The 24275-nt window shown below is 43.6% G+C and overlaps 2 protein-coding genes across 5 annotated transcripts; both read right to left on the bottom strand.

Moving 5' to 3' along the window:
- Window positions 1-687: 687 nt before the first annotated feature.
- Window positions 688-20248, bottom strand: SNAPC4 (small nuclear RNA activating complex polypeptide 4). Of its 3 annotated transcripts, none has more exons than XM_075772458.1 (23): window positions 20106-20248; window positions 18310-18350; window positions 17091-17249; window positions 16464-16589; window positions 15547-15625; window positions 14861-14942; window positions 13920-14024; window positions 13262-13334; window positions 12813-12977; window positions 12429-12576; window positions 11342-11448; window positions 10961-11055; window positions 10163-10257; window positions 9442-9527; window positions 8357-8749; window positions 7233-7322; window positions 6763-7006; window positions 6585-6655; window positions 6149-6259; window positions 5921-5948; window positions 3163-5267; window positions 1765-1895; window positions 688-827 (listed from the first exon to the last, which is right to left on the bottom strand). In XM_075772458.1, the coding sequence occupies exons 2-22, from the start codon at window positions 18310-18312 to the stop codon at window positions 1776-1778; spliced, it is 4485 nt and encodes a 1494-aa protein (XP_075628573.1). In that variant the 5' UTR covers window positions 18313-18350; window positions 20106-20248; the 3' UTR covers window positions 688-827; window positions 1765-1775. The 3 variants fall into 3 exon arrangements, with proteins under 3 accessions (XP_075628573.1, XP_075628571.1, XP_075628572.1); XM_075772456.1 differs by lacking the exon at window positions 20106-20248 and adding an exon at window positions 19386-19657; XM_075772457.1 differs by lacking the exon at window positions 20106-20248 and adding an exon at window positions 19386-19657 and having other exon boundaries at window positions 6161-6259.
- Window positions 19812-24195, bottom strand: ENTR1 (endosome associated trafficking regulator 1). 2 transcript variants are annotated; one of them, XM_075772459.1, is made up of 7 exons: window positions 24004-24195; window positions 23638-23913; window positions 22994-23067; window positions 22100-22211; window positions 21445-21507; window positions 20767-20906; window positions 19812-20376 (listed from the first exon to the last, which is right to left on the bottom strand). In XM_075772459.1, exons 1-7 carry the CDS (start codon window positions 24115-24117, stop codon window positions 20283-20285), a joined length of 873 nt encoding a protein of 290 aa, XP_075628574.1. In that variant the 5' UTR covers window positions 24118-24195; the 3' UTR covers window positions 19812-20282. The 2 variants fall into 2 exon arrangements, with proteins under 2 accessions (XP_075628574.1, XP_075628575.1); XM_075772460.1 differs by having other exon boundaries at window positions 24022-24194.
- Window positions 24196-24275: the final 80 nt, after the last annotated feature.

Below are 24275 nucleotides of genomic sequence, written 5' to 3'. Positions count from 1 at the left end.
CTAGATTTTATCAGCTTTGACTCAGCTAACTTTGCACCTAAGACAGAAATTGCTGTTTCATGAATGACAAAACCAGATTTTGTTGAGCGATTTGCAAATGGCTGTACGAGGCAGGCTATGGAAGAATCAAGAAAGAATCCAAGCCTAATTAAATCCTGCAGTTTTAGCCACATGCATATTCATGTTCCACCCTCCCCCCTAGTTTTCATGCAGCTTGCAAACTTCATTTTTCTCATTAGCAATCACAATCATACACACGTTATTAAAAGCACTGTTTACCAGAAAAAAACCCCAACAAAACACAGAAGACATCAGTAATTTTAAGTGAGAAAAATAAAACATCTGTATTTCAACAAATACTCAAGACTCATTTTGATACAAAATTAATCTGCTGCTTGTTCAGCAGCATTCAGCTAGCTGTCAAGCAAAGCCACTGTCACAGCACTAAAAAAAGACACCCAATGAACAACATATTCTGAACATGGTTAAACATTCACATAAATAGGGGCTAACACAAAAAGAAAATAAATAACCACCACTGCTGGTTTCCCCAGATCTCCAGCAATCTTCCCCCACGGCATCTATGGCAGGTGCTAGTTTGAAAGAGAACGGAATTGCTCTATGCCTGAAAGACTTCCCTCCAGTCATTTTGTTTCATTATTTGCAACTAAAGATGAAGACTTTGTTAGGCGACGGGAAAACCAGTCCAGCCATTTTCCTCTCTTCCCCAGGTCCGTCTAGTCAGCTTGTTCTAAGTGTTAAAAGTCACTAGTGCAAAGAGTATCTCCTACCGCCATGTAGGATGGCAGACTTCATTCAAGAGACTCCTGTAACAAAGCACAAACAGCTCGTATTAGTCACAGCACTTTTATAGGGAAGCTGCCGTTTTGGAGTTTCTAAAACCAACTTTAAAGAAAAAACCCCAAGAGTCTTATCTGACAATCACGCAAATCAAACAGCATTCAAGTTCATTTGGTCTCTTTCACCAAAGGTGTCAACAGATATTAAGATGTCACACACTTGTACCCTATAGAAGCCATCCTGTTATACATATAGTAAAATGAAGCCATATGGGGGGGGGGGGGGGCGGGAGAAACCCCACAAATCTGTTCACAGATGAAGTATTAAAGACAAACGCCAATGAAGTACCCACCAGCTTTTAATACTATTCTTCAATACTCGTGAGCCAGGCTACAGAGGGCAAACTATGCAAAGAGCTGCCACTACCTGCCCAGATCCAGAGGATTGCCTGACAGCCCAGAGAAAGGACACCTTACCACCAGCCCGCTAGAACATGCGGCAAGGAGTTACTTTGGCTTCTGCCAAAAGAGTTTAGCACTCACACATACAAACCCTCTTTTCTGCAGTAGCTGCCCAGGCTTTCCTGCTCCACAAATTACAACCCTCTATTATTAAACTAGTCTCATTTTAGCAGCCAAGACTGTAGAGTGCTACCAACTAGGTATAATACCAGTAGGCAGCAGCGTGGACTAAAAGACTGCCAAACATTTGAACTTCATGACTTTTGTATGTAATTTTAGCACACAGACATCAACCTTCCCTCCCCCTGAAAGTCAAAGTATTAGTCTTAGTCTATGATTAACGGGTGATTGTAGAACTCTTGTGTCCTAAAGGAACAAAAGTCAAGATAATTCTAGTCCTCTCCTAGGGTCATAATTCATTGTCTAAGCTGTACCACAGACAAATTTATTTCAGGTTCTCTTCTCAGGCAAGAAATACAAGATTCACAAAGTAGCTACTAACACATTTCCTTCTCAAATCCTCCTCCTTTTCCTGAAGCGAGCACTTCTCCTGATTTGAGGAGCACTGGCATCAGCCACATCAGCGCCAGAGTCCAAGGCAGATTGTGCAGCAATCTCTTCAGCTCCCATGTCCTGCAACATCAGCAGAAGAGACCATCAACACCATGAGAGCTCGCACACTTGCAAAAAACCCCCTTCAGCGATCTTTTTATTTTTGGGAGTTCAGAGGATTTAAAAACAATCTTCCTTCAATGTTAATCGTGGGACAACAATACTCTATTACCAAAGTCACAACAAGCACAAAACATCCCAGTTTTCAGAGTGAAACCTTCAGCCAACACTGGCATTTCTTCCTGCTTCTGCTACCACTGCCAAATTAGAGCAATTCCCACTGTAGTTTCTCTTTAGGCACAACCGTTCATTACTGATGTTGCAGGCACAACCATTCGTTAAAGAGGTTGCACGCTGGCCACAAATGATGCTTTAGCTTTCACGGTTGGAGCCGAACAATACCCCAGACAACACAGGTCAACATAAACTTTTGATTTCTCATGAAATATACCCCCTACCACAAACTTTTCACTGAAAAGCACCAGGAAAACAACCTGGCTGCAGCATTAATAAAGGGAGCGGGAGGGAGCCTAGTGAAGATGAGACAGGCCAGAGGTTGGCAGTAAGACTGTCAGGCAGTGGGGAATTCCTGTTGACTTTTGGACCAACTGCTCACAGTTTAAACTACACTGAACTTGGCCCTGACCCAAAAGTCAGAGCCAGAATAGAAAGATAACTGCTGGCTTTTACTATGGGAAAGCTGTGATTTTTAGGCAGCTTTGCCATCTTTCTGTACGAACAGCCATTTACCTTGTTTATTCACTACTGTTTTGTTTGTTTATTTTGGAGCCACAATGAATTGAAATGCAAGTTTGAGCTACACAACTTCCTGGCGTGTTCTGTAAGAAAAAGTGCTGAGCAGTAATGGATTTAGCTTAAAAAAAAAAATCAGAGACTGATTTTAGGCAAACATACACAATTCCCCTGATATTATTGGGGTTTAAAGAACACATACAATGAAAAACAAGGGCCTGATTTCAAAAATACAGGAGTCAGTACAGCAGATTATAAACTGTAAGATGAAGGGAGCTTCGATAGTTTCTAGAAATGGATATCACATCAAGTTTAACATGCTACATAAACCACAGGCTTTTATCCTTGTGAGGACTATGGGTTCCCAGCTGAGCTAGAGAGCTTTTTCTTTTATCAGCTACAAAACTGTGCTCATTCAAAAGGACCAAATTTCTGCTACACTTAAGAACAGTGGGGATTTCACCCTGGATTCCACTGGGAGCAATATTTAGCCAGCAGTAACTTTCTGCTTTTAGTCCCTAGCACCTCTGTTTACCTGATTTAGTAAATCAGCATCTTTGTCTCCGGGCTCATCACCAACTGTCCCATCCAACCGTACACCTGTTAATTCATTCCCACAACTCTCCTCTTCCTCAGACACTTCCTTCTCGCTCTGCCACTCCTCTTCATCACTCTCTTCATACTGCTTCCTGCTGGCTGACAGAGTTGTTGTCACTTTTGGAGGAGGAAGAGTTGCTAGTACAGCTGGGAGTGTAAAAGCTGCTAGGAATCTGGCTTTCAGTAGGAGGTAAGCGGGATTATTGCCAAGTTTCTGCTGAACCAGTTCTTTGATAGCATTCAAATCAACCCCAGCACCTTCATCCTGACTGGCATCAGAAGGCAGAAGACATGCCGCTTGCTGTTCTAGAGCTGCTTTCTGCAGAAGCAGCTTTGAGAGGGCTTTTAAGTTACACAGAAAAGGTGGCAAATAAGGCAACCTGGTTTGCAGTGATGGTACCTGGACACCTTGTTTCCCATTCAGCCACTCCTTCACTAACCCCTCATCTTCAAGGGAAATCAGGGTAAAGTCAAGTAGATTCTTTTCTGCACTGGAAGTGGTTGGCTGGGGTGGACTGTCAGCAGGCTGCGTAGTTGGAGGTTTTGAGGCAATCAGTCTATTTTTCAATGCTCGTGCAGCAAAGCCATCAGAGTTCCTTGGGACATTGTTATCAGGAACTGGATCTCCTGGCTGGAGCACAATCCCTTTTGTGCTTGGATTGGAAGATGATCCATGTGTTGTAACGGAGTCATGGCTCTTTACCAAACTAGTGAGACTCAACACACATGGTGAATCAGATCCTTGAGTACTTGCAGGTAGCTGTGTTTGGGGCAGCAGCACAGCATGCAGGGTTGGTGCATCAACTGGAAGAGCTGTCTGAGCTGCAGAGGAGTCAGAAGCCTTGGAGAAGCCACCTGAACATGCCGGCGTTGCAGAAGAACCGCTGGATGTGGTGCCTCCAGGACTCACTGAGGTCACAGGTAAGGGAGTTATGGAATGATTAGCTGTCTTTCCCAAATGTGCTCCTTCTGCTACCTGGGCACTTGGTGCTTTTGTGTCTGCACTGCTGGGATGAGGTGTACTTGCTCCAGCTGGTACAGGAGGCACTCCTAAGCTCGAGACATTGCCATTGGAAGTCACAGTTGTCTGCCATTGGCTTCTCACAGCAGCAGTTGGCAGTCCTTGGGGAACACTCACCACAGCCTGTACAGTGGTGGGGAGCAAAGCCTGTGGCGTCACCACCCATGTGAAAGGCAGAATGCTGTTGGGAATCAAATGCGAACCAGTTTGTGGAGTTACAAGAGTGGGCAATAGATTCACTGGCCTCTGTTGTGGTCCATTACTATTCAGTTCACAGGTAACTGGTGCGGAAAGAGACAATTTGTTGGTGCCAGACTCAATGCCAACAGGCACCACTGTAATTTGACGTGGTACAAAAGCTTGGTTTTGCAACACTACTGAAGTTGAACTACCAGCCAGGACCTGACCATTGCACCCTCCCTGATTTGGGGCCTTCTCTGCTGCAGCTGGATTCACACCTGGAAAAACCCCTCCTTCAGAGCTACCTTCCAAAGCTTGCTCTTTTAGCTCCTTATTGGATTGTTGTTCTGCCCCTTGTGGGGAACCAGGGCTTTTCCCAGTTTCTGACGCTGATGAGGAATGGTTTTCAAGCACAATAGGGGTAGAAGTTGAACCTGCAACAGACGTAAATGCTGGCAATGGAGCTGGTGCACACTGTGCTTGGCTGTTTGTACAACCAGCTGCTGCAGATTTGCTCTCTGCTTGTGCAGAAGGAATGATTTGCTGTGGTGGGTGCTGGATTATCAGTGGCCCTGAAACCAGCATCTGTGGGGCAACAAATACTGTCCTCTGCATCGCTTTCTTAGCCCGGGATTCTCTTAGCCGCTTCTCTCTCAGTAATTCTGAGACAGTTTTAGGCTTCTGCCTTTGCACTTGGGCTGGAGGAGCTCCCTGCACCACAGGGGCGCTGCTCTCAGAGACAGCAGCAGCAGTCTCCCTTGCTTTTAACGCAACAGGTCTGACAGCATTCCTTGGTATGCCCCTTCGGGAGTTCTTCTGAGTAGAAGATTGTGATGAATTGCCTATAGAGGAGGGGAATAAAATTAAAAAAAAAAAAAAAGATTGAACAGTATTTTCAAAAACCATTCCTTATCTATTAAGCATCAAGTACCCTGCATAGGAAGTAGCAAAATTCCTTTTTGTGAGAGTTCCTACAACAAGTCTTGATTTAAACAAGCCCCATCCTGATACCCTTCAGATAACTGATGCAACAAGCTTACCACTTGTTCAGTAATGATGTAAATTTCCCCAGAAATCACAGATGGGCTAGGAATGCACCTTAACACCGCACAGGAGAAATTGTACTAGTCAACACTACACTGGCACTTTGCACCAGCCAGGATGACAACAACGAACTGGGGTTTTGATCGGTGCCAGCATGTTCACTACAACCTACAGCCAGCACCTTGCTGGGGAAGAGCGTAACAGTGATCGTCTACAGAACTGGTGGTCCCAAGCCACTGGTCCCCCAGCCCTTCAGTATTTTTTCCAGTCCTTACCAAAGGGTAACATATTTAGCCAATAACTGAAAGATCCAAGAGCTAGCAAAAAATGCGCATGACAATGTAGTTTTGTTCCAAAAGTTCTCCTTCAGTTAAGTTGGTCATTAATGTAATGGTGATGAATTAAGTGAAAAGTTCTCGCATATCATAAAAATAAATGTTCTGGTAAGTACCTGAAGAAGTCTCCATATTTTGGGAAGCCTGCCAAAAAAATTATATTAAATTATACTTCTGAGATATCTAAAGATCATTAAAACAGCACAGGTGTGAATCAAACCCACATCTACCAACATCTTATACATTTTATTATGCTTCTGAACTAAAACAAACTGGTAACACACACGCACAAACAGCCCCACTGGCCACGGACAATGAAAAATGGGAAAAGCTTAGAAACAGACCATGTGCAATACCTGCTGAGGCCTTCTTGCATTAGCCCTAAGCAGCTCTGACTGCCTTAGCCTTCTCTCACGAATAACCTTCATGCAGCCATTGGTATCAATCTGAAAGAGCTGCAAGACGAGGATTTCATTAAAATTTGATTGAGAATAAAAACATTCTGGTAGAGCCAGTAACAATACAAGACGGATGGGAGAGACTTCACATACAAGACTCTGGGGACATTTTCACACTTACAGAAAAAGTCCTCAGAGTATTAGATTCTGGATGCAGGATTTATTTAAGTAACATCATATGCAAGCCATGAGGTCAGATTAATCCAGTATTAGGTGATTACTTTAAGGAACAAAGATAAACCATTTATTTAACCATCAAATATAGAAATAAAGATTATCACTGTTTGAAAGCAGATAATGCTAATAAGACAGTAAAACCTACCTGAATGAAAAGTGTGAACAGAGGAGTGCTCACAAGACTGACCGATTTAAGCTTCTCTTGAATAGAATCAGCTAGAAAAAAAGTCCAATATCAAAAATCAGCTGGGCATTCACTTAGAAGATGTCAGAATGTAGGGACAAAAAGTAGGAGAGTACTATCCTTGATGGGTCACCACTACCTTTTGTCTGATGAAAAGCCATCTTCCCAGTTTGCAAGGTGCAAGGCAGTAGTACGTTGCCCACCCAAGGTGTCACTGCCATTAGAAGCTTTCTGTCAAGGTTCATTCTTCTCAAACGCTCTCTCTCTTGACGGTAAGTTTTCTCCGTGATGTTCTGCAGTCCCTGAAGCTTCTGGCCAACAGAAGTACTAACTCCAGATATTTTTGTTAAAACAGCGGCAGAAGGTTTTAGTATCTTTGATTGCTGTGTGTGAACAAATACATATAGTTCCAATTAGGAAGGTTCTACCATAATTAGTCCCAGGACAAACTATTCATGAGGCAGTTATGAAAGAAAAAAAAATTAGGAGCTTTTCCTCTTGAGACTACAGTGCAAGAAAATTTGTGATTCTATCAAAAAACATTTCCCACTAAATACAGCCTGGCAGTGTTCGCATCACAGGAGTGGACAAGGCAGAAAAGGCACTTACGAGTTTCCTCTGAAAGCATGTGTTATTTCTTAATACTCTTCTCACATTCTCCAGGGTAACCTGTAGCACTTGCTTTCCACATCTGGAAGCCTTAAAACAAAGTGTACAAGAAGAGATAAAAGGGAAGGTATCTCTTAGAAAATTACTTGCACTGGCTATACACAGAAGGTACAAAAGTCTCCAACATTCCTGCTGTTGGAAGTATCTTATTAAATCACCCCTGAAGCACAGATGCTTACCTTACCTTCTAGTCCTTGTGCATTGTCACAACACCAAATCTCCACTTTGAAAAAGCCTTTGTGTGAAGTAGCTACAGAAGCCCACACAGAGGGTCAAAATTTATTGGATGATTCTCTTTGCATTCTTTGGGTTAACAGTACAAGGGATGGGACAAGAGGTTTGAAAAAGCCACTGGCTCTTCCCTAAACTTCTATTAGTAAAATAATGCTGTGTCTGTAATCAAAATTAAAGCTCTTGCAACCCTTGAATACCATAACCCCCAAAACACACCACTTCTGTAACCAACAAACTTGCCATCAGTGCAACTGATCCCACAGTCTAGGGCACACATGCAATTTTTAGCACAAATTCAGAACATTTTTGCTTACATGAACTTACATAGAAATTTTGACATTTAATATTTTGCTAAGGAATATCTTTCTGCAAAAATGTGCTAGGAAGGTTTGTACTGTTTCAGTGCGTGATTAGGGGTGAAAACCCAACTCAGAACCAGATACAGATGTATAAGTAACTTAATTCTTCCAAACTTTAAGCGTATATGCCCTAGTCACCACGGTAGGGAGACACCACAATTCACTGGACAATTCTCTTTATGAAGATAGGAAAAGTTTTGTTTCTGTGACACTATGGGTAGGAAAGAACACAGCTATTTTGTAGGTAATGCATGGGGAGGCAGTGCTAGAAATTTCTGGTTTGAGCCCACCGCTCAGTTCGCAACAGCACCCCCCCAATGGCATAGTGAGAAAGCAGCCAACAGAGGCACAAGAAAAGATTTTGCCATCTACTCATCAGATATTCTCTTTACTGCAGCAACTGCACTTCCCTGTGACTTCTGATCTAAGCTCCAACCCCATCAAGAACAAACTGAGCATCCCAGGATTTACCTTGGTCATTACTTCTACTGGATTCTTCACAACGATGTCTGTTGAATGTGGACGTGCCATGCCCCTCAGGAGGGTGTTCAACTCTGACGATTTATCAGCAGCTCTGTCCTTGTTTCCATCACACGTTGCACTTGGACCTTCACTGCTACTAGTCTTTGCATCAGCACTCACAGGACAGAAAAGGGATGGAGTTTGGTATCTTCCTTTGTTTGATTCCTGCATATTTGTCCGTGTCGGTATCCACAGATCAATGCTGGGAAACACACACTCCTCCTTGCTTGTTTTTTCCTCTTCTGAGCTGTCTGCTAAGTCCAGTTCTATGTCTTCACTGCTACTCTCCGAAGAGCTGGAACTCTCTTGCACATGTCGGCGTTTTGTCGGCCTAGATCTTTTCTTCTCAGTCAAAAAAAAGCACAGACAAGTTTTAGCCAGTGTTCACCCTCAACTTGCAAATCTCTCAAAAGTTTTATGGGGCAGTGTTCTATCAGTAAAGTCTGACTTCAAAATGGATAGTTCTGCTTTACTTCTGCTAAGATTAACTAAATCCAGCACAAGTGACAATTACCTTTGGACACAGATTTTTATTGGTTTAGATTCTTATAGGCAAAGAAAAAGCTACAGATAAAGACAAGTTTGTGTTAAGAACAGGTGCACATGGAAGTACAAGCTGAGTATAGTGCCCTATCTCAACACATTTGGGCTTCCATGAATCCTTCCCTAGGGCAGGTGCTTTGCCAGGAAACAGGACTATCCTTAACATGATCTTAACTTCTGGAGTGCCTGGTACCAAAACTGGCAACTCGTGAGGTACATACATGAAAACTCAGGTATATCCCATCCTTACTAGCACTTCGGGGCAGTAAAGAAATGCTGGATAATATACAAATATATAGCAAATTAACTTCAGACCTTCAGAACAAAGGCTGCTTTAACGCATCAGAAAATCAGACCATGAACATCCATTGACAAAAGTGTTGATTGTGTAAGATTAACGTTAATTTTTGTATTTATTTCACCGGATTTCACTTTTAGAGAATCTTCATTAAAGAGATGAGACTGTGACACAGCAGCATTTTGTACAATACCTTAGACCCAATCATGAGCTTCCACTTGCTTAGACATTGGGAGCCAGTCCGATGTGGCAACTCGGAAGCTATTTTACTCCAGTGACCTAAAAAGGATGCAGAGTAGAGCATACCTATTAATGCAACAAACTGAGAGACAGGCCTTTTCAGTGCAGAACATTACACGTGTATTGTACATTTCCTTGTGTAAGAAACAGAGTTACTAGATGAATGGATCTCAAAACCTTAATAACCATTTGTGTTCTTCAATCAGATTTTGCCCCACTATACACTCAGCTAAAGTCAGAAACTACTAGGAAATGAACCAGTAACGGAAACCCTAGCAGAATTACACACTCTTTTGTAGCAGTAAGAGCGTGCTTAGCAGAAAGCTTAAACTGAATGCTGAAAAGCTTCTATTTGTTAAGGTGTTAAGGAAGGTTGTCTTAAAGAAAATAAGAGAATTATTTCACAGGCTGTTTAGAGGAGAACTGACCCCTCTAAACTGTCATAGCTCTGACACTTTCCTAACAGGGCTACCAAGCTCTTTACTACACAATCCCTCAATAAGTGAATTTCCAGGAACACAATATAAGGAAAAGTTACAATCATCAATATGAAGGAGAGCCTGCTAGTATCAGCTGCAGGGCTTAAAATAAAAGAGGAGGAAACTTAAACGATGAATTTCTTAACAATACTTACTTCTCTAAACTTCTAAAGATCAAGCCACAGAAACACTTACCCAGGCCGTGCTTTTCAACCAGTTCGATCAGCTGCTCCTCTTCCTCTAAATTCCACTTGCCCTTCTTTACATCACAGTGCAATGCTTTTAAGTACCTTCAAAACGAAAACTTTTAAGTAAGGAACATTCAATCCTGCTTGTACAGTTCTGATCATCACTGCATGCTTTGAGGCTGAACTAAACCAGCATTCCTTGCCAGATCTTTCCTTTTTCTAAGGGGTCCCATCCCTTTTCCCTTAATACAGCACAGCTACAATCTCTTTGTTCTCAAAAAATATCATGCCACCCATAAAACGGGTCATTGAAATTAGGGCACACTGTACTCTGAGTCTCCTGGAGTCCAAAGCTGAAAATTGCTCAGCAGCTCATTATTGGTGTTCAGTTACAGGGAGTCACTGACTAGATCATTTTCAGAGATGCACAGACAATACACAGATGACAACCTTCTCTCCCTACATGCGCTCATTCGCATTTAATGACCCCTTTGCTTTATTTTGAACAACATCCTTCCCAACCTCTGCTAACCTGCAGGCAGCTATACTGAGGGAGCAGCACACCACAGGCAACAGCGTACTGTTCTCTTGTTAAACTCAATTTCACCTTTTTGACTTCTATAATTACAAATGCAGGGTTACATGGAGGCAATGTTAGAGACTATATTTAGACCATAACCACCTTTACAAAACAGCTCTTAAGGTGACACTGGTTTAAGCAAATCAAATGTATTCCTAAAATAATTTACATCTTGGGTCTGTGTAATACACTTGAGAGTAGAGTTACTGCATTTAGCGTACTTACCGATCTCTGCACTGAGCATCGCTCCTCCCTGGCACTTCTGTCCGAATTTTATACCAGTCACGCTCTCCATACTTCTTAACTGCGGCCAACAGCATCTATGTTAATGAGAGAAAGCAAGAGTTGAAATTCTCATCAGTAATAATCTTGATAGGCCTAAGACAGAAGCAGCTGTGTATGTGTCCACTGTGCTGTAAATCTCTGAACAGAAGCATTTAGGAGTTTCTAAGCCCTCTTAACTTGTAAACTGTCCACCTTGGTCCATTTTACATTCCTTTGTGCCACTGTTAAAGCTCGGATGTATATAGCCATGCAACATCTCAACAGTCCAACCTTCCCACCTTTTGCACCCTGCAGTTCTACGCATCAGAGAACAGAGCTTACAGAATCTTCCTCTGGTGTCCAGGGTCCTTTCTTCAAACTGGGGTCCACACTCTTTGTCCATCGGTAAATCAGCTGAGCAGAGTCTCTTCCTTCCATGTAATAAGCAACTAGAAATGCAAACATATATTTTAAAGGCTGTTGCAAACAATGTTTCTTCCTTTACTTACATTGTAACTGCAATATTTTCAAACAATGGCTTGTCACAAGCAGCATTTTAATCTCAGTTTAAGTACTTAAACAGTGGTACACAACAAGAACGGAAAGAGCATGGCATACACAAAATGTTACTATTTATAAGGGCATTATCCATACCAGACACGTGATGACCCAACAATCCATCTTGCAACAACAAAGAACTAGGAAAGGTTTCAGCTCCAATACATATCTGACAGGTTCAAGACACCAGGGGTTATACTCACAAGCTTGGATTTAGGATGCCAGATACTTGGTTACTATTCTCAACTCCGTCCCTCGCTAGTCATTCTGCCTCCCACACTTCTGAGGAGCAGAAGCAGCAGTACCAACCCCCTAGAAAAGGCTTCTGGGCACAGCACTGAAAACCACCAGAACAGCTGGCCATGAGTGAATACTGCCTTTCTAGGGAAGAACTCTGATGAGTTTGCTACGAAACCCAAAGCTCACACTACCATCAGTACTTGTTACAAGTCTCAGCCAATTTCAACGATGGATAAAGGTTCCAAGGATACTAAGTTTTTGCTGATCTAATGAAGCTCCCAGGTAGGTACAGGAAAGGCAAATTTCCTTGGTGGGAGCAGTGATAAAGAGAGCTCTTTCATTCATCTCATCAACAGAGGGGTTTAGAAATCGGTACATCTGTAGTTTCAGATGAGCCACAGCAATGTTGTGCCTTGGCTAGATCACAGGCTAGAAAGGTAAGGTGAAAATGCAGAACTGTGACTATCCTGGAAATGGAAACATTCATAGGAAATAAAACTTCATTAATTCCTTGAATCAGAGCAGGCTGGGTGCTCTAGTATGCAGAAACATTAACAGACATAAGCCTGGGAGAATGAAAGAAAAAAAATTACAGGTGAACGAAAGGCATTTTCACTTGTAGGTCACTTACTTTTCTTGTATGGGATATGACTTCCTACTCTCATCTCTTGAACAAGCTCTAAAAGCATCTGATCTTCACCTTTGGTCCATTCTTTCCTTTTCAAATCTTTGTTATAGATTTGATACTTCTGCAAGCACTGGAAAGGTGTCCTGTTTGTCTTAATACAATGAAAACAGAGATACACAGATAACTGGTTATTTACGAGGACAAAAAGCAAGAGGGAAAGGCTAAAGTACCAAGCTTTTTTGGTACTGTTCTTGAACACTTCTCAGAAAAGCATTAATTAACAATGAATTAACATTAACATTGTTTTCTGAAAAACTGACACGAGGCACAATTAAGTCAGAATTAACTGACTTGTCACCCCTTGTTTCTGAGCTCAGAAGACCTTACCCCCAACTCCTGGGCTATTGTCTGCCAGTCCAGATAACCATGTTTAGCAGCTATCTTCTTTAGCCTCTCTATTTCCTCCTCAGTCCATTCTTTTTTGTTGATGCTTGGATGCTCCCAATTTTGCCAGAACTTCCTCAGTTCTTCCGAACTACGTTGTCCATCAAACTAAAAGAAACAGCAAAAATCTGTTTTGTCCTGTAGCTGGCACTGAAATACCTGGACAGACAGGAACACTGATACAAGGAATGTATTTTGCATTCCAGATAAGTCTTATTGCTAATTTTTCCAGAATTAAATCATCAAATTTAACAAGTTGAGATCACATTAACAGTCAACTTCAAGAAATGCATGATGGGAACAGCAGATGCAAACTAGACCAGGTCAGGTAGTTTTTCAAGAGAAGGGACACAGATATAAGAAGTAGTAGAACAGCTGATCTCCCAACTTACATGGATGTTTGAAATTTTCTCCCAGTCATGCTCATCAAATCTGTTTCCTATCAAGTCACTTTCTGGGAGTTGGCTAAAACAGAAGATCCAGGGAGAAAGAACGAACCACATTAAATGGTTAAACAGTCACTTTTATCTTTCTGATCTTGTTCATCTTACTCCTCCCACCCGTTACTGATTTCCACAAGAACTGAACACTTACTATCTCAGTATGTTAGAGAGCCCTATGTTGTAACTTTGCCCAAAACAATGTTTCTTCTTGAAAAACAGTCCCCTCAAGATGAAGTTGGTTTAGCCAGAGAAACAATTAATGCAAAATCAAAATACATTGCTCCGGACCTGTTAATGAGCAAAGGCTCAGAACTACTAAGCTCTCTGCTTCCTTGTCGTTAAATCAAGAGCTATTTAAAGCAGCACCTCTACATTGGGTATAGATACATTTGTATACAGAGATCCAAAACACAATTCTTAGTAAAAAACTGAGGAGATTACAGCTCTGCAGAGTTTGAACAGCACTTAATTTTTTGCAAGCCAAAACAAATAAAGCTTTCTCCAAATGTCATAGCTAGAAACACTCCAGGAAGGAGGGAATTTTAAGAGGTAAATACCAAGAATAGACTTCCATTTTCACCAAGAACATAAAAAGAAGACTGCTTACTTAATTGCCTCTATTTCTTGCTCTACTTCTTTGATTTGCTTTTCCAAGATCTGTTTCTCCATTTCAGTCTTGACTTTTTCCAGTTTCTGATTCCAATAACTCATCCTGTTTAAAGACATTTTTATTATTACTTGATATGACCAGATGGGAATGAGGTCAATGGCATCAGAAGACATACGGCAAAGATTGTTTCCCCATCAGTGTCATTCCTTCCTTTCATTTTCACATTACACAAAACTGTTGTTCTTCCAGGTTTTCCCACACAGCACACTCATTGTCCTATTTTTGCACCTTCAATGCAAATCACTGACCCAGAACAGGTCTCAGATTAATCATTTCGCTATTTACAGAGACCCAATGGTTGCTGCAACAGCAACAAAGACCAGCTCCAGGCACAGAAATCTCTCGCCGGACACACCATTAATACTTGCTATATATCACAATTTCAGCTTTAAGCTCTGTAGACTATTTTAAGTTATACCACTGCATCAATGGGCAGAAATAGATGGCCATAAAATGCCACAACACCGCCAAAACAAAACCTCTCCACCTGCCAGATACCCACAAAACAATCATCAAGCAGACAACCAAATGCTGTAACCTCTTGCTTACAGTCAGGACATTGCAGTCCGAGACTCTTTGGTACCACACGCACACACAGATTATATAAATGTCAACAAAGAATGAAAGATGCTGCTGCCTACAACAGTGTCATCCTCTGCACTGGTGCCCATAGGACAGGGGAGTTTGAGGACCACTGCTGTAATTCAGAGTGGTCTCCCAGGCTCAATGGTGACAGTCAAAGCATCTCTGCTGTGATTTGTAACCTTACTGAATCGCATTTAACACGAGAAGGAAGGTAAAATCTCCACATATATCCTCTCCTTCCTTCATATATAACGTTCTCATAAGGAGAAAGAAGATTTTTGCATAGTACTTACTTCAGTAACTTCGGCTGAAGCAGGCGCTGCAAGCGGTCACTTATTACTGATTTCTGCAATAATGTCTTCTCTCTGCTTTTCCCTAGACAAAACAAAGTAATCAAGCATTCAAACACTAGTGCAAAATCACTGCCAAGAAAGAGAGAGATCCACTGCTTTCAATACCACTGTTAAAGTATCCCCCAGGTCATCAATAACAGTTCATCTTCATTAGCTATGCAGTTTTGTCGGGCAAAGTAGCTACCAGAGGCTAGGTAAATTGATTCTATTTTCCACCAAAATGACTAAGGGCACGTCTGACTTGGGCAAGTCACAGCCTCTTGCTCAGTTTTAGTTCTGAAGAGATCTCAGTAAAGGTCATCACCCAGGTGTTTGTAACCATCCAGAGCTGTAAGTGTCCCTTGAACTTCTCTCACTGAATCTCATTTGGTTTTGGAGTGCTCACAGGATGTTGTTATATGATGCATCAAAACAAATGCAAATGAAAGCAGCGAGTCATTAACCACTCAATGAAACAATTTACAGAGTATCCCTTTTACTTTTAACTACTTTTTTTTTGGTAGAGTCAAGTATAAAATATCAGAAGTGCTGATGTTTAACTGCAAATGGGGGGGGGGAACTAACAATATGAATATATATATTTGTTATAGCTCTTATAGAACACTGAACAGCACAGACTTACTTACATTTTGTGGAAAGCAGTTGTTCAAAGGATTTTATGCCTTGAGCTGCCTTTTCCTTGGCATCTTCATTGGAAGGAGGGCCCTAATAAAGATTAGACGGGTTAGATATATTGGAAGAGTCAGATACCCAGAAAAATTGTCCTTTCTTCTTAGAACTCTAGCATGAACTGCTACAAAAAGACTGGTACCTCAAACTTATGCAAAGTGCTAAGTTACCTTTACTAGCACTAGCTCACAGATACATCAGAAGACATAAGAAAACAAATGCAAATAGATACTTCAAGCAAGTAAGTTTGTCCATGGTTACATGGTACATTCTCAGCTCAGAGTCAGGCCTGCTCACGTTAGCTGATGGTTGAAGAAGCATTTTGGACGTGGGGACATGTATTACGCATGTTTGTACCTACTTAAGATGCACTACAAACTTGGCTAGGAATTCATAGAAAAATTACCAGTCATTACTTGAATGTTATATTAATCTATGTATAGTGACAGTTGACAGCTACAACAAAAAGTCAAGATCTCCTTTTGCTAGCGACCCTGCGAAGACATATGAAAAAAGTAGTGACAGTTGCCTCAGAAAACTCAGTTTCAAGGACAATCAGATTTCAACAAGTACTTTAAACAACAGCACGGAATTGGATCATGGAGATGAAGACAAACAATCAATGTTAAGTTGAGAATAAGAATGTTCAAGTGCCCCGTGGCTGGAATGCCACTCCTCACAACTTGCTTTCAGATATCACAGCCAATCATATTTCCAAAAGAGGGTAAGTAACAAATGAGAAAAAAGAAGAGAATTCAAACTCAGGAGTGACACTCACAGTTACATAATAGAAACATAACAGTTTTAACACAGTTACAATTTAAATCTGCCATTGAAAAACATATCAGTATGCAACCTAGTTATATTTACTTACAATTCCTGTTGTTTTATCCTTAAAGTATGGCTTCATAAAGTGACCCAAAAATATATTTGCTGGTAGATTTCTACCATCTCCTGCCTTTGCTATTTTTGGACCACCAAGCTCGCACATGATTTCCTTCTGCAATACAAGAATCAATTAAACAGTATCAGTGTCTCCTTCAAATTCCTAATTTCAGAGAGCAGTGGCTGAGCCATCCCAAACATCCCAGGTAGGGTTCAAATTTGCAGCATCAGACTGTAAATCAGCGTACACATTAAAGACGGGATTTGGAACTTCCTCAGTTTGTACAGTACACTGCAGATGATTAAAAAAATACTCATTTGCTTCAACAAGCTAAAATATAAGATACCCTAGCGGTAGCATTTTTTGGTGATAAGAAAGCATGGAAACATCAGTCAGGTAAGGCATTCGAAAGGCCAGTCAAGTGACATTGGTCTGAACTGCCATGAAGAAAATGAATCTGTTTCTTGGCCAAGCAAACCGCACCAGCATATGAACAAGGGACTACAACTGCTGCAGCTGATTCCACTGGCCCCTGTGATGGATTAGGAATGTCCTGGAAAGTTTTACTGGGCTTGGTGGGCAGGGGAATGAACATTTTACTCCTGTTTTGCTCACCTGCTGTTCTTTGTTTTGTGCAATGAGAAGCTTGACTTCCTCAATCTTTTCCTGGATAACTTCCTGGTACACATGGTTCATCTGCAGACATGTTTCTGGATCCTGTGGCAGACTACCTTCAATATCATCGTCACTACTGTCATCTTCTCTTTCCATTTCCTTGAAGCAAATAAGGTATTTAAGGGAGAAAAAAGGAAAAGAGAGGGAAAAAAGGCAGAAAAATGCTTGCTTTAAAAGCAGGTATGTAACATAATTATTTTCATAAATCAGTCCTTCTGTTATTTTACAAGACTGATTTTCAAAAGATTTGGAGGCACATTAACTGTTTGTCTCTCCCTGGCAGCTGTTCTGAATACCCCCAGAGGCAGAGTTACCAGCCTCGCCTAGCTCTGCCCGCCCTGTTCGTGAGTTCAGCCTGCTGCTACTTGAGCCAAAGTCTGACCCCAAACTTCACCAACACCTGGTCTTGCACCATCAACCACAGAACTGTAAGCAAATTGCAAAATAGTAGCACTTTACACAGGAGCTCTCTTAACCTGCTAAATCTGTACTTCAGAACCACCCCTTCAAACTTCCACCTCATTTGTGCTTCTACTGAAGCAATTCTTCCCTTGGCCTACTACCACATGCTTCAGACACAAAGCAGGGCTGACTGTTTCATCAAAGTGCTCTGCACCTGGGTCCAATCTGCACCAGCAGATTTGTCTTCACAAACTAGCTACTCCTTCACTGTGCTCTACAGGTCTTAAGATATTTCTCTGCTAAATGTTTTTATATGAAGTCTGAGAAAATATTATGTTTAAAACAACACCAAAGGTAAACAGATTTGTAAAAAGTCTTAAAAGGAATTTTCCCCTCATGTACAAACCCAGTACTCTTCAGGTACAAAGAAGTAAAAGATTTCTTGATCACAAGCTGATGATTTCTTTCTGAAGCGCAATTGCTCTGCGACCTCCCCAGAAGCTGGTGTTTCCAGTGATGGAGATCAGCAAGCACTAGAGCAGTGAGGCTTCTGCTCCCTGTCATTTGTTTTCACAGGAAGAAATCTCTCTATTACACATGAATAACAAAGTCCTGGGCAGGATTAACCAAACCTCCAGGTCTACTATTAATCATTCCCAAGCTACGGAGCCAAGCCAGCTGCCTAGATTTCTGCAGAACAGAGTGAAATTCCCCTTCAACAGACAGATGGAAAGATGCTTAAAGAAAAAATGGTTACCATTTCAGCATGAGAATCTGAGTCCTCATCTTCACCATTATCTGTTAGACAACAAAAACACAAAAAGGTTGACTACCGTTGGATAAAAAAAAAAAAGGAAAGCTTCAAAGCCAAAGACTTTTCAATTAAAGCATACAGAATAAAGCACCACATAATATCTCAGATGTGACAATTAGAGGGTTTGGATACTGCCAATATTGTCAAGTAAAAGTATCAGTTATATGCCATGTACGCACTTTTTTGTTCTACAGTAGGAAAAATGAGCTGCTCCTGATAACTACAGCAACAATCAAACTGCATCTTAGTCCTATACATCACAGTAAAACAAAGGCTCCAGAGTATGCAGGCAAGTGAACACTCCAACCCAATAAAACCCATTAAATTTGTAAACACCTAACAGCCCATCCACACTCTTCAGCAAGATTTGGTTTTGCATTTAGTGTGGCTACAGGCTTCTGACGTACATTATTCGGCCTTGCATAATCAAAACGCAGGTGGATGAAGCAACTGTGACAGCCACCAGAAGTATAGATACACCAACTATTACCACACCCTCTTTGCTTTGAGGAATTAGTTTTAGGAAGCACAGGCAGCCTGCAAAATGGAGTGGTTCACACAGCAGAGTTTGTGTTGTCCATTCAGACGGCGTGGAAACGTCTGGGAATTAACTAATGACAGTATTTGATGGGCTCCTGCATTTCATGAGTCAGCTCGTTACCACCCGCCCTGACCAGAAACCTCCATCAGGAGGCGTGATGGCCTCTCAACCTTCCCCGCTAGCTTGCCATGGGTTTCATCATGAAAATACGCAAAACACCGGTGCAAGAGGCTTCTCCTGCAAGGACGATTGCTAAGGAAAGCCTTGAGGAGACGCCTTGCTTCAAGACCTCCAAAATTCGCTCCCAGCACCGTCTGTGCGCAGCGTCTGGCAGAAATGGCGGGGTTAACACAAAACCGACGCGAGCCTCTCCCCCGTCACGCCAGACACGCATCTCAAGAGCCAGAGCAGTAACTTAATGCAGGAGCAGAAGCAGCGGGGGGAGGTTGGAGAGCGGCGAGCCCGCGCCCCGCCGTACCCGTGTCAGAGCTGAGGCTGGAGTCCGACACGGCCACCTCGATGCCAGCCCCGCCGGGCTCCAGGCTCCGCTCCAGCTCCTCGATCTCCCGCCGGATCTTCTCCCGCTCCGCGTTTAGGTCGAGGGCCGCGGGAGACTGCGCGGGCTCAGCGGCCGGGGGGCGGCTGGGGGGGGCCCCGGCCGGGCCCGGCCAGCGGGACATGGCGACACCGCAGGCTCCCGGGCCTGGGCCGCACTGCCTTGCCGCGGGCCCCGCCCCCTCGCCCTCCGCCCAATCACCGCTGAGCACCTCGGTCAGCTGAGCCCCTCCTCACGTGACACCGCCCAGCCAATCGAACGCGGCGAGGCTGGCGCACGTGGCCGGCCCGAGGACGCCGCCGGGTCCCCTCTCCCCGCCCCGGTGCCGCAGCCCCCGCAGCCCGGCCGTGCCGCCACCTCCGCGGCCTTTAATAGCGCCACAAAACCCGTCACACAGCGGCCGCCATGAGGATGATTACAAACCGCCTCCGGAGGCCGAGCCCCGCTCGAAAGCCCCACAATCCCTTTTCCCTCTGCGGCCAGGAACACCCTGATGGGGAGATAAAGGCAAGGGGGGTCCCAGCCAAAGCCGGGGGGGGGTTTGTGGGGTCCCAGCCAAAACCGTAGGGGGGCTCGCAGGAATGCGGGGTGCGAGGCCAGGAGGGGCCGTCGTCCCCGTCTAGCAGGAAAAAAGGGACGTACTCTTGTCGATTCAGGTTTTAGCAACCCGGCGGCTGTGGCTGCCCAACAGGTGGAGATGGAGAAGCCAGTTCCACAGCAGCTTTGCACATCGTAACCAGGTTGAGTATCGGAAAGTAACTTTTAAGTAACGATTTCTGCATGAAAGCAAACTTCTCGGTTTGAGTCCCTTTTGCAGCTTTACTGTCCATCTTCTGACATTTCAGAAATTCTGTCTATTGATTTAAGGAGATCAGCAACGAGCTGCAGCGATTCTGCTCCGGAGACCAGCTGCCTGGAAGGCGGGAGAGGCACAGCATTAGGCTGAGGACAGGATAAAGCAGCGCTGTGTGGTGGTTACCCACACAATGACATTTTTTCAAGAAGCAATTCATCTAGACTGAAGATTTCACTTCTTGAAGAGAAATATAAGAGACTTAGAGAGTCTAAGTATAATGGCTTTACATTAAGTTAAAAAAAAAAAACAACTTGGACATTCTAGTTATATTTATTACCTAAACTTGGAGGAAAATACGTAGCAGGTAAGAACATGGACTAGCTGATCTGCTGTACAGAATGTAAGAATCAAGAGTTTCAATCCTAAAACCCCACTGGGGACATTTAGCTGTAGTAATTAGACAAGCATTGGGGATAGTGTTAGGAGAGTGATCTCAAAACAACTCACTTTATTGAAGAGCGGGAGTTTGTTATAACCGTGAGAAGGTTCTGTAAGGCGATGTCTGCGTTTTGTTTCACCGCGGCCAGACTTGCCGACTGGCCCAGCCTCAAAGCTTCATTCTCTGTCTTGTAATTCTTCAGCTGAACCTAGGGAGGAAGCAGACAAAAACTTCATACGAAAATAACCACAAAACTCCAGTAGATACTTTACAATTAAACTAATGAATACATTTGGACAGCAATGTATTACAGCAACTAAGTAATAGATCCTGTAACCAGACTGCCTAGAGAGAACATCTTCCCAGCTCTGGGGAGCAGTCTCTGACAGAAAACAACGTGGAAGTCTCTATTAAAACTGAAAATGCACGCAGCATTGTCAGGCACCATCCTACAGCCAAACACCCTGGTGCATTACGGCGTTCATAGGTCCCAAATATCGAACAGCATTTGAACATCACATCAAACTTCAGCAAAATTTTAAGTGAAGTACCACACACCCCAGAGACAAAGTTAACAGTCTGTGTAGAGCTGAAGCGTTCTAGTCTAGCATACTTTCTATAGCATTCACTAAGAAAAGTGAAGGCATAGTTGGAATTTTTCAATATCCTTTTTCTAGGCTCAATTTTAAGGTGTATGCTTTTGCTCTCAATACATTCAGCAAGGCCTTAAGAATGCTGCTTCGTACCTGAAGTAACGCGTTTTCCTGTTTCAGTTTTGTAGCACTGTTTTCTGCTCTAACAGCCCGTTTCTGAAATAGAATAAAGATCATTTAAAGATCACAGCAGTGCTTAGGACGCAGCAGGCAGTTTGAGCTACGTAGGAACACGTGATTCCAGCACAGAACTTGATGTGGTTTGTGTTATACCACCTCATGTTCCAAGATGGGGATTGTGCCCCTAGCCCATCTGATCAGCTGATTCCTCCCCAATTTTCCTTTCTATTATCTTCAAGTGCAGTCCATCACATCTAGCCACTAAATTTTGTTCGTGGGCAAGAGGAAAAGGTACTCGGTATAAATAAGCAAGCAGGAAAAACAACTCTTAGTTGTTGTGGTGAGGTGTTTTCAGAAGGCTGCAAAAAAGCAATTGAAGATGTTGATGAATCCAAAAATGGTATTTCTGCAAAGACCTCCCTTATTCTAGGCAATGAAAGGAGTTCTGGACTGAGACGCAGTCTTGTGATAAGGGAAGAAAGTGAACCCATGGCAGAGCTGTTTAGTGCTCACAAGGGTGAAGCAATCACTTCACCTTCCCTCACTCTCCTGAAGGAGGAAGGAAAAGGAACGGAACTAGAGAAACTTCAAACAAGCTTCTGCTGCTATGTCAAATGCCAACACTTACAGTCATCAGCTGGAGATTTTGTTCCACGTGCTGCACCATTGCTTCCAAATCCTGTGCTTCTTTTTCTTCTTTAATTTTGTTTTCCTCAAGCTTTTTTTCAAGCTTCCTCATCCTTAAAAAACAGGAGACAATGTTCAGCAAGCACTTGTAACATTAAATATCTTAGTAAGAAAATTCTGGGGAAGGATCAAGAAACTCATTCTTTCATGTTATCAGAAAAATTACATCTTCCCACAGAAGTACACTTCTAGGCTGTGGCTCAGGGGATTTCTTTGTTCAACATCCATTAGCATTAACGGGAACTATACAGCTGAATGCAGAAAGGCCAGACAGAAAACATGGCTGTTCACAATCAGCTGAGATAAGGGTAATTCTGAAACAAACGGTTACCCCATCACCATAGAAGTACCAGCTGCCTCACTGCACAGAGCAGTGAAGCACAGAGGATTCTGACAGGACCTTAAGAAATTGCCACCCTAGATCAGTCACTGGGCTGTTTAACCTCAGGAAATTCAAGTCTCTCAATATCAAGTTGCTCACAAGTAAAAATAAAAATGCTTTTCTTGCTTCAAAGGAGAGAGATTAAGATTTGTTATTTTGTTAATCCGAATCTTTATGAAATGGATCCTGTCAAGCCCTACCCTCATTTTCACTAACCACCTAAACTGCAGGAAGCGTAAGCCACACAAACACACTCATCAGATGTCAGCTTGCTACTTACTTTCCAAGCCTTTTTCAATAAGAAAACCAGGTTTGTTAAAGCTTTTTAATAAATAGCATAGATTTCAACTACATTTTTCTTCTTTAAAGACGTTGACTGTTTCCAGTGAGCACCTCTTCTAAGACAACTCCTTGCTTATGTGGTTACTTTCCCCCATACTGTGGCTTACGCACTTGTCTGCTTGAGTTTCAGAGAAAATCTGAAGCTTATTGATCTTGCTTCTCAAACTGGCATTCTCTTCTTTTAGCTAAAAAATAAAAACTCTCATTAGAAATGAGGGTGTGGTTTCACAACAACACAGCACTCCAAGACCAGTATCAGAAGAAATATTTAGCTTTAACTCCAGTGCTGGAAAGTCTTGCGCTTTCTATTACATTCCAGCTAGTTTTCCCCTCTCAAAACCATTTAACTTCACTAACCCTGTGGGGCACAGAAACGTGGCACCAAGCAACCAGTGCAGATGTGATTAATCAAACGCTGTTATTTTTAAATTAATATGACCCCAGGGGGAAGAGCATAAGGAAGTCACCCCTGGGTCATGCCAAAAGCAGTAGGACAGACAAGGTACCAAATCTGACACATGCTGTAGAGCAATTTTTCAGACCTACTTCTGTTCCACAAGCATCTCTAACAACACGCTGCCACGTGTGGCACCCTTGCTGACAGCACACTTTAGTAACACTGGAGGCTGACACCAAGCTTCTCTAACAACCTGATACACAAGCAGCTCAGAGCTCACTTGACAGAAGATGGAGCCCGCAGGTGGCGTTTGTGTCTGCCCTGAGAAAGGTGCCGGGAGCTCAGCCGAGGTGCTTACCTCCTCGTAGCTGGGCTGCTGCAGGGAGTGAAAGCCCGGCCCCGGCGGGGCTCCGAGGGATGCTACGCTCGGGTCCTCGCTACCTGCCAGCCCCTCGCAGAAGAAGGAGCCGGCGGAGGGCGAGGCGAGGCCGGCGGTGGTGAGATGGGCCTGCTCCACGGTCAAGGGCTGGTAGCTCCCGCTCCATTCCTCCTCCTCCTCCTCGTCCTCCGCCTCTCCGGGCGGCACCAGATCGGGGAATAAGAGGGGGCCGAGACTCGGGCAGGGCCGCGCCGCCTGCGGAGGAGAGAACAGAGGAGCTGAGGTGGGCGCGGGACAGGCGCCTCAGCGCGGCGGGGACCAGCCGCGACACCGCCCAGGCCCTACCTGGCGGGCGCCGCCCACCTCCTCGCCGCTCCGGGCCTTGCTACGGACGAATTCGTGGAAGGAGAAGGGGTTGGGCTCGGCCGGGCCCGCCGCCGGCAGCCCCCCCGCCGCCATAGCCGCCCCGCCTCAGCCCTCTCCGCGACCCGGGCGGCCACCGACCGCGGGGCGGGTCCTCGCCTCAGAGCGGGCCCCACCTCCCCTCAGAACGGGCCAATTAGCGAGAAGCCACTACACCCTCACCCAATCGCGGCCTCACCCGAGGCCCGCCTCTC

This window comes from Balearica regulorum, chromosome 20 (genome assembly GCF_011004875.1).
Source record: "Balearica regulorum gibbericeps isolate bBalReg1 chromosome 20, bBalReg1.pri, whole genome shotgun sequence".
In the NCBI taxonomy this organism is placed as follows: Eukaryota; Metazoa; Chordata; class Aves; order Gruiformes; family Gruidae; genus Balearica; species Balearica regulorum.
Note: the sequence above shows the minus strand (reverse complement) of the source record. Positions and strands in the feature narration are given on the sequence as shown.